Consider the following 15,921-nt stretch of genomic DNA (forward strand, 5'->3'; position numbering starts at 1 on the left):
CTTTTCTAATAACCTAACAACTAGTTATCTTTATCCTTTTGGACGTTAGTCCCGAATAGTCCTCCAGTAAAACTTAAGGAACCACAATGTCATCGATAACTCACCTCACATGGCAAATTCGTCAACTTATCTCACCTCAGTTTTAAAGACTCTCCTCAAGGTTTAAAGCTGTTCACAACTGCATAGTTCCTGTCTAAACTACTATTTCACTCAATTCTATGTCTAAACCATTATTTTGGGTAAGAGATGGCATATATTCCATTTACCATTGAATGACTAGTAAAATTATTCATCTTAAGTACAGAATTGGCACTAATCTTCAAGATCTCACTATTGGCTCTTCACTTTTATCTTTCAAAAGCTAAACTTGATACTTTCGGTTCTACTTTTCTGGATTTGATCTCTAATCACATCATAATGCAATATACTAAATTCTTCCAAATTTGCAAATACATCATTGAATGAAATATCTGGTATTCGGGTACAAGAATCCGACAATAGGATAATTTACATCTCAGGCTGGCCAGTCCCAAGAGTAACTTACCTACATTTGAGATTCCTACCCAACATACATATCTAATATCCTCAACTATCGACTTTTGTTTCACACTTAACAAGCCAATCCCCACAGTCCGAGAATCCTTTCCCGGCACGAGCTCGATAAGAGCTCTGATACCACCTGTGACAGTTCTCAGGGTCACATCACGGGGTACCTATCAGCTTGCCACCCGCACGCGGGCATCCCCTACGGAGAGTTTCGCTTCGTGACTCTTCACGAACGAGAGGCTCGGGGCTTTTCCAGACGAAGGACTTAAGGTCCCAACTGTCGGCATATGGCTCTGATACCACCTGTGACGACCCCACTTCCCCCTAAGGCGAACCAGAGGGTTGGCGGGCCGTCTGCCCAGCTCTCGCCAGGACTCACGCACGCACACTAACCCGGATCCTTCCGAAGAATAACCTAATCTGTTACAAAACAACTTTTCCCAGATAGGATCATCCTTAAATCTACATTAACTTCAGAGATAGCAGTAAAGAAGATAGCCAGTCGACGGCTCTTATACATCTCACGCGTTACCTCTAAGGTATAAGGTCGTACCAATCCGGATATATACTGTCACACACCACGATTACAACCATACAAGCCAAACATAATAATTAGGGTTTAAACATTTTCCAGCTTCAAGTGGCAATCCAAAATAACCAATACGTTTTTCAATTCACAATACAATACAACGGTAAACTGCAGTCTTAAGATTCAAGTACAAATTAAAAGAAATCAGCACTGCTCAGATTTCTCAAACTTCAAGACCTGTCAAGGAAAACAATTAAACGTGGGGTGAGCTAAAGCTCAGTGGTGCCCCAAAAACATGCAATCAATTAAAACAATTAGCACGTATTGATTCGACTGAAGTAAACAAATAGGAAGGCGATAATATTCGGATATACCTTAGACTGGTCGAGGGATTCACCCAACGACATTACGTCCAACACTTATATTTATAGACTGGTCGAGGGATTCACCCAACGACTTTACGTCCACCGCTTGATTATTATAGACTGATCGAGGGATTCACCCAACGACTTTACGTCCAGCACTTGATTGTTATAGACTGATCGAGGGATTCACCCAACGACATTACGTCCAGCACTTGATTATTATAGACTGATCGAGGGATTCACCCAACGACTTTACGTCCAACACTTATAGCAAGCGCAAGCAAAATATTCACGAAAAACACTTCACACAAGTCACCACTCGAACGGCTAGTGTGATAAAGTACACACTGCTCACTTCGATGGATCAAAAACTAGTTTTGCAAATTATCACATATCGAGTCAAGAAAGCACTTTAACCAAGTAAGCATAGAACAGGCAGGGACACTCACCAAGAGTGAAGTTCAGATGTCAAATTGGGATTCGAGTTCCACTTCCTCACGATACCCTAAAATAACAAATATTGAAACTATAAGTTTTTACTCCGTTTTTAAGCTTATAGACATTGAGGTATAATTACATACTACTAATTCACTTTCCCTTAGGAAATCAAGAGTCCCTTGGGTTAATACGTGACAAAGTAGAAGGATTGTTTCCTATAGTTTTCATTAAGATACTTTTCCTGAAAAAAATAACTTGTATTACTTTCTTGAAATAAATCGACAAATCTCTTAATATCCACGTTAGGAAGTTACTTTGAACATTTCTTTAAAGCTATGGTTTTTGCAAAATTATTACTAAACTATTTTACCTAAAAATAAGGTTTCTTGCCGAGTAAGTTTCTCAAGCTTTTCACTAAAATTAGTAAAACTCGTATTTTGGAACTTTTCCTATAGTTAACTATCCAAGTGCAAAGCTTAAGGAAAGAAAAGGAGTTAAAATAAGACTTAAAGTTTTCAAAAGCTATAGAACTTATTTACTATAGCTATCAAGGCTAGTTTGAGCTAAAGGAAATTATCGAGTTGGAAAATTTTTAGGCAAAGCACTAGATATGGAGTTTTATAATATAATACTAGCTGGAAAAATATTTTTGATTAATTTGACCACAGTTACTCGAGTTCGCTAAGTCGATACAACTTCCACAGCTCCGATTCCGTTTCGAAATCATAATATGAATCAAAATGTGGTAAAAATCACATAACAAATTACTAGGACTTCGTCAATCATTAGCCTTAAATTTCAACAAGTGCATTTCCGAATAAACTAAAATGATCAACCAAGGCTTCATCAATCATTAGCACTTGGTCTCAGCAAACCCAACATAAGCAAGTAAAAGTAAAAGTAAAGCTTCCAAGACATTCCAGCAATTCACTTTCATCACACCGTGGTACTTATAAAGTCATTCAAATGGCCAAGGGCTTCATCAATCATTGGCCCTTGACGACATTAGTTACTTCCAACCACAATTGAATCAAGAATTTGAACCACAAGTAAGATAAAATCTCAATCCAAATTCAAGTTTAGTTTCTCAAAGAAACAGGATATTCATGCAAAACAGTCTACTTTAAACATTCACAGGCAGCGATACACATGGAGGAAAAATACGAAATCTCTATAGGTCAAAGGTCTATGATTCTAGTTTCAAATACCACTGACGGTGCCTTAAACGGATTTTCCTACACCAAGATATAAACATTTTATCGAGACTGGTCAGGGACATCCGAAAATCTGGAGTTTCATTTTCCACTAATGAAAAACTCCTTTTTTTTTTTCTTTTAACACCAACATGTTTTTATTTCAAACCGTCCATGCATTCCTTATAGATTCCCAAACAACATATTCCAGGCATTTTATCCATTATATTTTCAAGAAAATTTCCAGAATCCAAGTTGATAATTCAACTCAATATTCGGCAATCACAAGAGAATTTCCAGCAATTGTATACTAGCGTTTTTGGTTCCAACTTTATATGTACTAATTGGTTCGTTGCTAAACAAATTGTATATCTTGAAATTTGCATCTCTTATGAAATTCTGAGCCACCATAATCCAAGGAAATAAAATAAATTTCCAGAAACAAATTACAATTTTCCCAACGATATTGAAATTCTGGATCATACCCCTTCGGCTATCACCCAAAATTTCCAGCAACCAATCTACTTTAGTTCGAATTTTTCCTTGGTTTAAGTATGGTATTAGGTACTCAATTCAGCGTTTAAACACTTAGCTAAATAGTTGACATTTTTAACTCAAAAATTGAATTCAATTAGCAACTACAAATTTCCCAAAAATCCAGAAATTCTCCCATGAGCCTCGGTGATCATGCATGAACCACTTTCAAATTTTCCTTTTTATTTTTCTGGTTTAGGCCATCTCATTGCTACATGCACAGCTTAACTGATTAGTTATTGACTAATTAAGCACAGGGATCAATTCAGAGGGTCACATTTAGGCAAGTTAAACTTACATTTTCTGCTCAAGCTCACGGCAACATTACTACATCAAAACAGAATTTCTTATGTTCCTTGGTTCATCATCCGAAAGTTCCAAGTTCCCATGCAAAGCTTTGAACAATTTAATTAGTTAGTGATTAGTTAATTAAACATCACAACAAGCTCAGAATAACAGAGTTTGATCATCTAAGGTAGCATCATTCCAATCAGTCTCGGATGAAGCACTATCGCACATCAGAAAATTTTTGCTGTTTTTGTAACTACCATCCGAAGTCTAATAATCAACATGCAAGATTTTAAGTTAGCTCCAGAACCCTCTAATCAACTCAAACTAGATCAAGAAGTACCTCTGCTAATGCTCCGTTCACGCACGAACAAATCTGGGCAGAATTATTTCCCTAGGCTCGCGACTGGTTTGGGGTTGTCTTGGCTGAGCAGATGGTGGAGCTGTGGTGGTTGTTGCGGCTGGAAAACTGGGTGTAGCTTGCGGATTTCAGCTCTCCTACCTTGCTCCAGCTGCTGATCCGAAAGGGAAATGGTGTTGTGGAGCTGAGGTGAGAAGTTGGATTGTGAAGAAAAGTGGAGGTGGAGCCGCGGTTTTGGCAATGGAGGTAGAGTGCTTGTGCGGTTGTGTGTTGGAGTGGGAAAGAAATGTATTGGCCGAATGTGAGGTGGTGACAGACGGTTATTTCGTGAGGTTGTGAGGGTAATTTTGATCTTTTCACTTGCTCTCCTAATATCCACTCCTAATATCCACTTAAGTCCCTATTTCTAACTTAATCTAATTCCAAAATTTATCCCAAATGTAATTTGAATACTTAATAATATACTAATCTCGCAAAGATTTGATTATCGAGATTTTAACGTCCTAAGTATACTAAGTGTACTTGTAATGGTTTTGTCTAAAATTATCAAATGCAACTTAATACTAAGGTTCCTATTAACTCTTAACATTATTAACGATTAAATTAGCTATCGGAATTCAAAGAGTTTGTTTTTAAGCAATAAAATTACTCTAACTCGAGAAATATTAATTTAGTATAACAAAACCGAATAATTCAATATTGGGCACAATTATATTATTATTTTTTTTTACATAGAAATTATCTTTACACTTTTATTTCAAAACAATTAATTACAATACTAGAATTCAAAAAAGAAATTTAATTCTTAGATCAATGAAATAGTTTACCATCGAAATATGAAGTTAATGTAACAAAACTAAGAAGTTTGGTAGTCTAGCACAATTCTTTTATTTTGCACATAACGTTTATTTCTATGTACTTATTTAAAAACAATGGGACTTAGTGCTAAAATTTATTAAAGAATTAAAATGCAAATAAAATATGCACTGATATTTATATGTATATTTTCAGGGTTCTCACACACATCCTATGGCATTCTCTGTCCCACTTTTTATTATATTGCTATTTCTCCTATATAAACATCATGCTTTAGTTCTTTTTTATTTCCTTAAGATTCAATAACTATTAATTGAGTAATACAAAAAATTTGACAAACTCAAAAAATCAAAATTCATAAAAAATGAGATTTTTTATTGGATTTTAAAGAAACAAAAAAGAACTAAAACATGATATTTATGTAGAAGAAATAGCAATCTAATAAAAAATGTGACAGAGAATGGCATAGGATGTGGGACGGAAGATCTGTATGCCTATTCATCATTCATTAGTAAAAAGGAAATCTACATGAATCGCGGTGTACCATTTGGTTTTTTGTTTTTATTTTGGGAAGATAATCCCCAATAGATTAATATCAAAAATAAAATTTTTAACAAGTGTTTTCGGTGCATTTGTTAAAACACATTAATTACTATGTTTTATTAGCCATTACATTAAGTTTATAGTTTAAACATCCAAAGAAAATTACTTATAGGTTAGGAGTTCATTGTTCAATGACACTTAGTAACATACACATATTACATATAACTTACTATTGAAAAAAACGCATAAGTAATTATTACCTTCTCCTTATATTTATACATTTTTTTTAATTTACTTTCTTAAAAAAAAAAAAATCAACCACCTGAACTATTCCATCTCAACATGTATCCATTGGATACCTGTTGAACATTACCATTTTTAAAAAATGAGGGAAATCTGTCAAAAAACTGCAGGATCATCTTAGCCCGTGGCGAAGCAAGGACCAGGAATGATGCTCTACTGCCCCATTAGCCCAGAAACCGGGCTACAAGAGTTGTAAATTACACTCAAGTCAGTCATTTTTCATCCACCAGACTTGGTTCCTGTATCCTTATAGAACTCAAGGACACACAAGTACAAGATTATGGAACAGATCATGTTCAATTAAATAAGGTCTGTAGGCAGACCCATCAATTATATAGGGTTTGCACGAGACGGTGTCAACTTTCGCTTGGACTACTATGATTGGTTCACTTTGTGTGGAATTTTTTGTTTCCAAATTGCAGGTTTCTTGACAGCAGGAAAGAAATACAAGCTAATTCCTTTCGTTGTGGTTTTTGCTGGTGTTACTTTTTACTGATATATATATCCTGGTCTCCTTCAGAGCTTCGTGATTCTCTCCCAGTTTCTGTAAAGGAGGACAAGAAGGAGCCACCTCCTGAGCTCCCTGGTTGTGCTAAGGAGTGTAACGAGAAGGCACCATGTTGAATCTGCTGATTAAAAAGCCTCATTGCTTGGATACACCGGCTCATAATACTCAGTTTTTTGTATTGTAAATTACATTTTTTTTCTTTTTTTTTGTTGCTGACGTATTTCGGAATTTATTGTTTAGCCTATCGTGAAGAAAAAGTTTATTTTTTATTTTTTATATTCTCATACTCTTTTTGAATACTGAGTGAAAAAGTAGTTTATATATTAAATGAACATTTAGATTTTCAAAATTTGTGTTATAATTTTTAATTGTGCTATTGAATGCAAAATGACCCGCGCAAATGCACGGGAAGAAACTAGTTAAGCCATTAAAGACCACTAATGGTGGACTGCCTACCTTCGGAGTCCTAGCTCGCTTTGTTGTTTTTGTCGCAAAAGAAGAATAAAAGTCTTAATTAAACATTGAAATTGCATGATTAAACGACGCTGGCAAGACATCAGGACCAGCAATTTCAATTCCACTAGTTCTAAAGTGAAGCATGCAGAACCTCTGCATTCAAGCTTCGTATCACTTCAAAAATGCCTTGATAGAGTTTAAAAGTAAGGGTTGTTAGAAATATGCTTTTTTGGGCTCATTTGGCAATATGTGCATCGGTTCCTTGTTGAATTCAACAATCTCTCCAAAGATATTTTTGAGCTGTGTGGCAGTAGAATTAAGTTGACTCGAAATGAATGGTTGAACCATCATTTTTTGAGAAGTAGAATGCTCCTTCAGGCTTCCTAACAAACATCATAATGTGTAGTGATAATGTTGACGGCTTTTTCTATACTAAGAAAAAGTAATGGGCCTATTTGCGTTATCCCTTGTCAAGTTCTTCTATAGCGGGTGTCACTCATGAGGTCTGTTCTTGCCAAATGAGGCTGCATTGCATGGCAATGTAGCTAATTACGTAGACCAAGAACCCTTGCTGATTTTAAAAGGAAATTTTGTAGCTAACAAAAAAAGAACTTCAATGGAAATTATAGTTGTGCTATACATGATACTCTAAACATTTTCTAGTTCTTCTAGGATGAAGGTGATCAAATTGACGGAAGAACCTATAAGTCACCTCCTGGCAACCTTTTTTGAATGAGGAAGACAGATTTTGCGATTTGATTTGTCAATTCTGTTCTATTGTTTTATGAAGCCTTGATGTTACGGGAGGATCATTCGGAACCTTAGAAATACAGAGGTAGGTTCTTTCTGACGTGTATGTCACGTAAAACTTACGTTGTTAGGAGCACTAAGATATTGGAAACTATTTTTTCAAATTTATGAATCATGAGGTTAGAGGGAATCATTTGGAACCTTAAATGAGAAGAAAGAAAAGAGTAGGGCACTTGGCCAATAATAATACTTCTAACTTCCCCCTTTTCTGTTGGTTTTAATTGGAGGTAGCAAAATGGACAGGATGAATGGGATTTGCTTAGATTTGAGATAGAACTGAGTAATATGAGTTTGGATCCAACCTTATTCATATGTGTTTTGGGACTAATTTGAGCGAAATCATTTTGAGATGGGCTTAGATTGATCTCACCTAATATCCAAGTCTATTTGCTATATTCTTTTTTCCTTTAATTCTTTTTTACATAACTTTAATATTTTTTATTTATTAAATTTCATTTAGTCTTATTGTGAATAAATATTTTCTTGAATTCTTTTTTCCCTCAAATTTTCTTTTATTTATTTTCTATGTGTATATATTTTTTAATCTTTGATTTCCAATGTTGCTAAATTTTAGTTGAGGAAAAAATAAATCCTATAAAAACTTAAAAGGACTTGTATTTATGAGTATAATGAAATGGCGTTTAGAATGAGCCATCATAAACTACCAAAAATGGACAAAGTATTTTAATAAAATTACAAATTAATGACTTCCATATTACTTCCAATATTCATTTTGATCAATATTCTACTAGAAAAGGAGTTCAAAACCATTTACAGGCCTAAAAGAGCCCCCAACAACTCCATTTAAGCCTTCTCCAACCTGACTACGCAACCATTGAATTCCCGTCTCAAAATAAGAAGTTTCTTTCAACATTTTTCAAAAAGCACTTATTTCTAAGGGACAAAAGAGTTCAGGAAACTAGATGGGGGTTTAAGCATAATTACAAGGAAAAAACTGAAGGACCTCACTTGGATCATTAAAAGATATACAACAATTGATGGAGTAAATTTTTGGTGAGACTCTCGAGCCCCAATGGGTACCCAAAAATTTCCATCAATTAATGGGTATAAATGGGGTTAGTCCCATTTCAAACCCAGACATCAAGATAAAAATATCCATCCAGTTCAAAGTCCCTTTAGGCATGATAGCCCATTGTGATTTGGAACATATTGTCACCTCTAGTTTTTATTCTTAAAAAAGAAAATTTCAAGATCAGCGTAATACTGTTTGATCCATCCGTCAATGATCTCAACCTCCAATTTCCTCTGAGCAACCAACCAGGACGGATCACTTTTTTGTGCTGCCAGTATGTCCAAGCAATGAGATCCTGCAAAAAATGACTTCGAAATGGCCATCACAAATCATTTAACGGAAGCCCACAAACTATAGATTCAAAAAATATGTGGCTCGTGTTTTTCTAGTGTCATTAGCACTTATTTGGTTATGCTCGTGAGGGAAATAATCTTTGAGAAGACGCAAAAGGAAATAGTGGATCGAACTGAGTTTACTTGGAATGGAAAGAGCTGAAAAAACGAACCTTTAGCTGTGTAAACAGCAAGAAGGCTGTCGGATAAGTTCTCTCGCACCCTGCGATTAAGAAATTAAATGATTAATTAGTTTAAGAAGCCATGAGTATTAATTTCAATATAATATATAAAAAGAAATCAATAAAAAAAATGTCTTATTCAATTACCCGGCACTACTATAAGGATCCTTCAAGCCATTGGAGAATATGATATTGCTTCCAAATCTTTGGAAAATCAATTTTATGTCCTACAATTTGTTGGATTTACATATGAGGATCGGATCAACAATGGAAAAGTGAAAATGATCATATCAAAGACTGTGGTAGAAGTTTCTATTTGGAAAAATATGAAGACACGATAAAGAAAATAACCAAGAAAACATACATGGCCACCATAATAGGTTGTGATCCAATGAGGCCGAGGTGAGACCCCATATGAACTTTTGCAGCCCTTAATGAAATCCGGTAGGTTGAAAGGTGACGAAGGGAATATTGTATCATTGCTGCCATGCCCCATGGGCATCACCATCTCGCTACAAGTCTATTGGAAAAAAAAAAAAAGAAGCCCTTTTCAATTGAAATTGATTTCAAACTCAAGTACAACAATTAATTATCTTTCTATCACCATTAATCAGGTCCTAGCTTAGTCCAAAAATAATAATAATAATACTAATAAGGGAAACAGGAGACAGACTAGAGATCTGGATTGCCATTTTTTCCTAAAAAAAAATTTACATTTTCGATGAACACATTTCTTAATTATTTTTTTACTTCACGCATATCAAATTATTATAATACATTTTTTTTTTAACAAAAACTCCAGAAAATAATAATCCAAACGGAGGGCTCTTACTTGCCATTGCCATCCTATATCTGTTTCACTGGGTATGGTATTTTCCAACACATCATAGCATGACTCGTCTTTCCTGAAAGAAACAACACCAGCAAAAATGCGGCCAAGAATATCAGTTCCTTCGGGTGCTTTGTCTATTCCACTACACAACTCAGCGACGGGATACATCGGCGGTGCGTTGTACTGAGCAGCCGTTGTGAACATGGAAGCCAAGTAATCCGCAAGCTCAGACGGACTACTCAAAGGCCTGAAATAATTAAAAAGAAAAGATAAATAAAGGATGTTTCACTTAACAGTTCTTTGGCTGCGTTATCATCATATAACGTCCCAAATTTAATTCACTATTAGTTATGTTTTACTGGATTGATACTATATATGTAGGGTTGGGTACATAAATTAATGTACATGTGCAAAAGATTTACCTTTAAAATTTAAGTAATCTGCCTTAATAAAGTGTCTTAAAATCGTGTTAAGTCTACCACCCAAAACTCAAAAGAGAAAAGAAAATAAAATTTATACTAGAAACTAGTACATATATCCAAAGAAAATGGCTCTTAACTGGGGATCAAATGACCAAACTATCGACAGATATAAGTCAACTTAAGCTGGTGAGGTGACTGCTTGGACTAAAATGATTAATAGACGAGTGAGAAGTTTCTTTTGAATCATCGGACTTTATATCTCGTAAATAAAGCCCATCATAAATGATCATCAACAAAGCAAATTAGTAGTACATATATATATATATATATATATATATATATATATATATATATATATATATGTTGATGACTAGGGCATTGACTTGACTTTTAAAAAAAATGACTAGTAGATTGACTTGGCTATTTCTACTTTACACCCTAATTAAATAGAGTAAATATTATATACACTGACAGTGTATACAGTATCACTGTTCGATTTATGATACATGTGTAAAAGTTGAATTTCAAATTTAAATTTTGCGTAGTTATCATTCATCCAACGCTGACTGTCACTGTAGGAAAAATTAATCCAATTAAATATCAGTACATCTTGATTGGTAAAATGAGAGAAAGCAAAGAGACAGAAGAATTGTTACGCGCAAGTCTTGAATCTTTTGCTGAGAATGGAGAGACCATTTGATTTAGAAGCAACTTCGTCAATCTCAGACCATGATTTTCGTATAGTTTCGTAACAGTGCTCACTCTCCTCCTGTAATTTAACATAACAAAAATATTCTCAAAACTCTTTTAACATATAATAATTCCAGTAATATATGATTAGAAAACATGAAACCATCAACAGCTTTTTCATTACTTTAAAGTCCTTGGTCACAATGGAATCGTAACCATTTTGTGGAGTGATGTCATCAAAGTAAAGAACGGGAGCTGATGATGCTAAAGCACCAAGTGCAATATGAGGATATTTGAGGCGAAACCACGAAGCTAGCACTGTCAAGTTGAAGTATTTAGAGATATGTCACCACCAAAAGGGAAAAAAAATGCGTGAACAAAATTATAAGATAAAGAAAAAAAAAAAACAGCATGGAAAAGTACATACTTCCTCCATATGATCCACCAACAACGATAATCGGAGCATTTTTAGCAGAAAATTTATGTTTTACATGCATTAAAACTTCTGCGTAATCAGCTAAAGCTTGAGCCGAGTTGAAATAACCACGAATAGCTTTATTTTTCATTGCTTTTTCCATTGATCCATGCGGTACAGAGTTTCCGTAAAACCTATGCTGCAAAAGAAAATTAAGACCCCCGGAATATAGTTAGTATTTACAAGTTTGTTAAGTATGTAGTATAAATCAAGAAAGAAGAATAAACGATGTTATGATAATACCATACCTCTATGTAGACAAGGAGGGCTTTAAACCGAGGGGCATTATCGGGGAGAAAACCAATAGTCTCTATATCTCCAGCCAAAGGAGCTTCGGCTCCAAGATATGCAAAGATTGGAGAGTTCGACTTGGCACCACCCCAGAATTTTGAATTGATCACATAACTTTGGTTGAATTTGGTATAGCTTTTTGGGTTATAATTGAAGTGGTCTAGTGTCTGTTCGTAAAAGTATGATTTGAAATCTTCTGAACGAGAAGCTTTAGTTAGAGTATCGTCAGGGTCTCGAAGATTTGTTCTCCGTATTGGACTGAGCCTTGGGATTTTGTGGGGGTGATATACAGCTGATGAAATGGAAGTTGAGAAGCATAGGAGAAGAAGGAGAGGCAACCATAGAGATAATAGACTGCCAAGACGATCCATGGCCAATGAATTTGAGTTTCTTGGTCGAGGATTGGTTTTTTGTGCACTTCTTTTAGTTTATGATGTTCCGAGTTCCAGTGTGTGGATATTTATATAGAGATATATGCTTAGAGCACATCATTTTCATTTGGTTTTATTAGGACTGCAAATTCAAGTTGATTGATTCTTAATTTGCTGCCATCATGCCATTGCTTGACCACATTTCCAGCCCCTATGTGCTCATGCTAATTCGGAAAATTAACAGCTGCTGAAAGTAGGGTTACTATTTCTTAAGCATAATTGACTGAGACAAGTCACGATGGAGACTTTAGAATAAGATCGCCTGCCCCCCCCCCCCCTCCTATCATTACTTGATTTTTTTTCACATACAACTTTATATTCTTGAATTTATACTCGTATATATTGTTTAATTACTACGAAATTCCTCATGATCCAAATATTTCGTCAATTAGGGATGTGGCAACATCATTCTAGTTCGACTAAAGATCAAAACAGGGGAAAAATTGTGGCTCTAACCAAATATTTTTTATTAGGCATAAATTCAGAAACCTTCCCTAAAGTTTTTGACAATTTCACTAAGTAATTTTGAGGTTTAAAAAATTATACGTACCTTTATTGTTCATTTAAAATCACAATACTAGTTATAATATTTTAATGAAACTTCCTTGTTTGGTATGCTTGTACCGACAATGGGTTTTAAACTACTTTTTTTATTTTTCTTTTTTCCTTGTTATTCCTCCTGCAAAACCATGGAATGATCAACATTGCACATAGCTACTATCGTGACCAAATATCAAACTAGTGATTTTTTGGAGCAAATCAACTTTGAATATCATTCAATGTGTTTCCCAATTTTTTTTCCTTTTTTTTTGGGTAACAATAACTCAAAAAGAAACTATTCAAAACCACTACCAAATAATAGTAATTCCACTACTCCTAAACATCCACAAACTCTAAAAGTATGATGGCAATACTTTCTTTTCAATCTTAAAAATCTAAATCCCCAATAAAGTATTTTTAAAAATAGTCTATCATAGCGTGATAGAGTCATTGCTATATTTTTTTTTTTTTTTTTTTTTTTTTTTTGTCAACACAGGGGTGTCCGGGTCAAGACCCGAAGGCGGCCCGACTAATCCCCTGCGCCCAAGTACACCGCCACCCCAAGCGCACCGGGAGTTAAGTGGGATTCGATCACTTGACCTTGGAGTTCCGGAAGAACCCCAAGACCAGATGGTCTAGCCCCGGGGGGCAGTCATTGCTATATTTGCTTATCAAACAGTAAGTACATGCATTAAAATCTTGGCTTCAACTCCCTATATTTGTGCTAAATTATGTTTCAATTCTTTAGGAAAGTAATTAAATTAAACTTCATTACGTTAGGACATTTTAGGGTATTTATCTAAATATTGGACCAACTAATGCTATTTTGAGGAACTATCTAATGTTATTTTAAGGTTTGGTTACTAAAACTATCAAATCAGGGGAGATTGGTGTAATTTTTGAAATATAAAGATAATTCGATGAAATTGACAAAAACCTTGAGGTTTCTAAAACTGTTCCTTTGTATTATAACAAACTCTCAACCCACCATGCCATGAAACAAAGTTATTTTGGTTCTTAAAGTTGAACGGTTATCATATTTTGATTTTTGTCATTTCTGTGCTTTTTTTTATTTTATTTTTTTCCTTGGCGTAATTATTTTTTTTCTATAGGTATCCAATTAGAGAAAGACGTGCAATATTTTTGCCAAAATGATATCTGATAGAATTGGCTAGAAATACTTGGCCAATTGGACACCTAAATTATACATCTCTTCCCATTATATTGTTGTTCTTTTTGGTGATTTGCAAAGTGTGGATGTGGATATACATCAACTCTTCCAAGTCCTCGTACGAATGATAGCTTACTTCCTTTTTGAAATCTCGGTTTTCATCAAGAAATATGATTACCTTTCTAATAAAGATAATTTCTAGGGGATCAAATTTCAAACGTATAAGAACACAAATTGTACCTAGTTGCTTTTGTTTCTATCTTGGAGGAAATTGTGAAAAGAAAGCCACACCACTAGTACTATCAATCACACTTAAATTTGTCTACCACTCTTATATTATCTACGATGAATAATTTAAGTGATAGACGTTTTCTGAGACCAACACCCAAATGGGAGGTAATGGGTCTAATAGATCGTGTCTCACGGATTCTGATATTGAGTCAGTCCACGCGTCTTTTTTGTATATGTCCCCGGCTGCACTATATTTTTGCAGTTAAATCGCATATCATTCAGTTCCCAGGTAGAAAGCGTTTCTAGAAGATCTTAAGCGCAACTCACGAAGAAACGTGACACACGCTCGGGAAGAATATGGGTAAGTTTCGCTTTGAATCCTTAAACTATAGATGTACTCTCGCTTTAGTCCTAAAACTTTAATTGCTAACGCTTTATCCCTTAGAGTATGAAATGCATCTCATTTTAATGAGAGTGCGTATATAATTTAAGGGTCCAAAATGAAATTTAGTCACTCTGATACATCCTATATGTTCCTATCATCCCACTCAACAAGCAATGATGATCACATGAAGTGATTATTTTGATCGAATATAATAGTATCACAGACGCTGCAATTATAAAAATATAGATAAAAATTCTCCCAATCCTTATTTTGCATTGTTTTGAATTTTAAATATTCGTAAAGTGTCCAAAAATCAAGGATTAAAAATGACTAAATATAGGAATAAAAAATACAATAAAGATGAAATTGAGTGAATTAATAGTTACAAGTGGCCTGTAGCCTTTAAAATCACAGTATTAATTTTCCTATTTCGACTTTGATCACTCATCATTCAAAGAGCAAACCGTTTCATATAACGTTGCATGTGTTGCAGTGACTCAACACTGACAGACTACAAATGTCTCGCAAATGATAGGTTTAACATTAATTGATTATTGAGATTTTAGAACTTTTAATTCTTTGGATTTTTATCCTTTCTTGTTTCACCACTATAGAGTCCAAGACTTCATTGATGAAAAACAAACGGCTATGATCTATCATTTTTTTTTATTTTTGCTTCTTGGGTTATTAACTTTGATTGATTGATTGATGAAATTGAGAAACAACCACCAAACTAATTGAAAAATTTTGAAATGTTCTCCACCTAATCTGTGAAAATTAGAACACAAGAATCAAACAAGTTGGTCAGATTGCAAATACATATGAAGCAACAAATAACTCAATATTGAAACTTATGCAAATCTGAAAGCAAAAAAAAAATGTTGTACCCTAACTATAGGGGATTAGAATGAAAATTATGTCGTTGATTATGAAAGAAAAATGAATGTTAGAGATGGAAAGCTTATTGAAGGCTCATCATGTTATTTCTTCCCCAAATACACGGGGCCTTGCACTCACTTAGCGAACCTCTCTTCTTCTTGGACGTTTTGGCAACGATTGGTTGCCCTCCTTGGCCTAAGGCACTTTCCCCCAAGTTTAGGACAAAACCAATATTTCAGAGGTTAACACTGAATTGAACACAAACTTCTGACTGAAAACTACAAAGTGAGTGCTGGTTTCACCATGATTAGTTAACTAATTAAATGGGGTGTTCTAA

General features: G+C 34.6%; 1 protein-coding gene, 1 long non-coding RNA gene and 1 other non-coding gene across 4 annotated transcripts; all 3 read right to left on the minus strand.

Moving 5' to 3' along the window:
• Nucleotides 1-650: 650 nt before the first annotated feature.
• LOC140010752 (uncharacterized) lies at nt 651-4,889 on the minus strand. The gene is made up of 4 exons (XR_011817865.1): nt 4,237-4,889; nt 1,890-1,945; nt 850-1,312; nt 651-679 (listed from the first exon to the last, which is right to left on the minus strand). It is a non-coding gene; the product is annotated as an uncharacterized lncRNA (long non-coding RNA).
• Nucleotides 4,890-6,006: 1,117 nt separating this feature from the next.
• LOC113719462 (small nucleolar RNA U3) lies at nt 6,007-6,226 on the minus strand. The gene has a single exon (XR_003454897.1). It is a non-coding gene; the product is annotated as a small nucleolar RNA U3 (small nucleolar RNA).
• A 2,304-nt stretch (nt 6,227-8,530) lies between these two features.
• LOC113706845 (uncharacterized) lies at nt 8,531-12,374 on the minus strand. 2 transcript variants are annotated; one of them, XM_027228875.2, is made up of 9 exons: nt 11,905-12,374; nt 11,609-11,795; nt 11,366-11,499; nt 11,148-11,260; nt 10,070-10,316; nt 9,602-9,757; nt 9,385-9,464; nt 9,229-9,278; nt 8,531-9,018 (listed from the first exon to the last, which is right to left on the minus strand). In XM_027228875.2, exons 1-9 carry the CDS (start codon nt 12,316-12,318, stop codon nt 8,870-8,872), a joined length of 1,530 nt encoding a protein of 509 aa, XP_027084676.1. In that variant the 5' UTR covers nt 12,319-12,374; the 3' UTR covers nt 8,531-8,869. The 2 variants fall into 2 exon arrangements, with proteins under 2 accessions (XP_027084676.1, XP_071914245.1); XM_072058144.1 differs by having other exon boundaries at nt 8,531-9,031.
• Nucleotides 12,375-15,921: the final 3,547 nt, after the last annotated feature.

The sequence above is a fragment of the Coffea arabica genome, chromosome 1e (assembly GCF_036785885.1).
Source record: "Coffea arabica cultivar ET-39 chromosome 1e, Coffea Arabica ET-39 HiFi, whole genome shotgun sequence".
Lineage (NCBI taxonomy): Eukaryota > Viridiplantae > Streptophyta > Magnoliopsida > Gentianales > Rubiaceae > Coffea > Coffea arabica.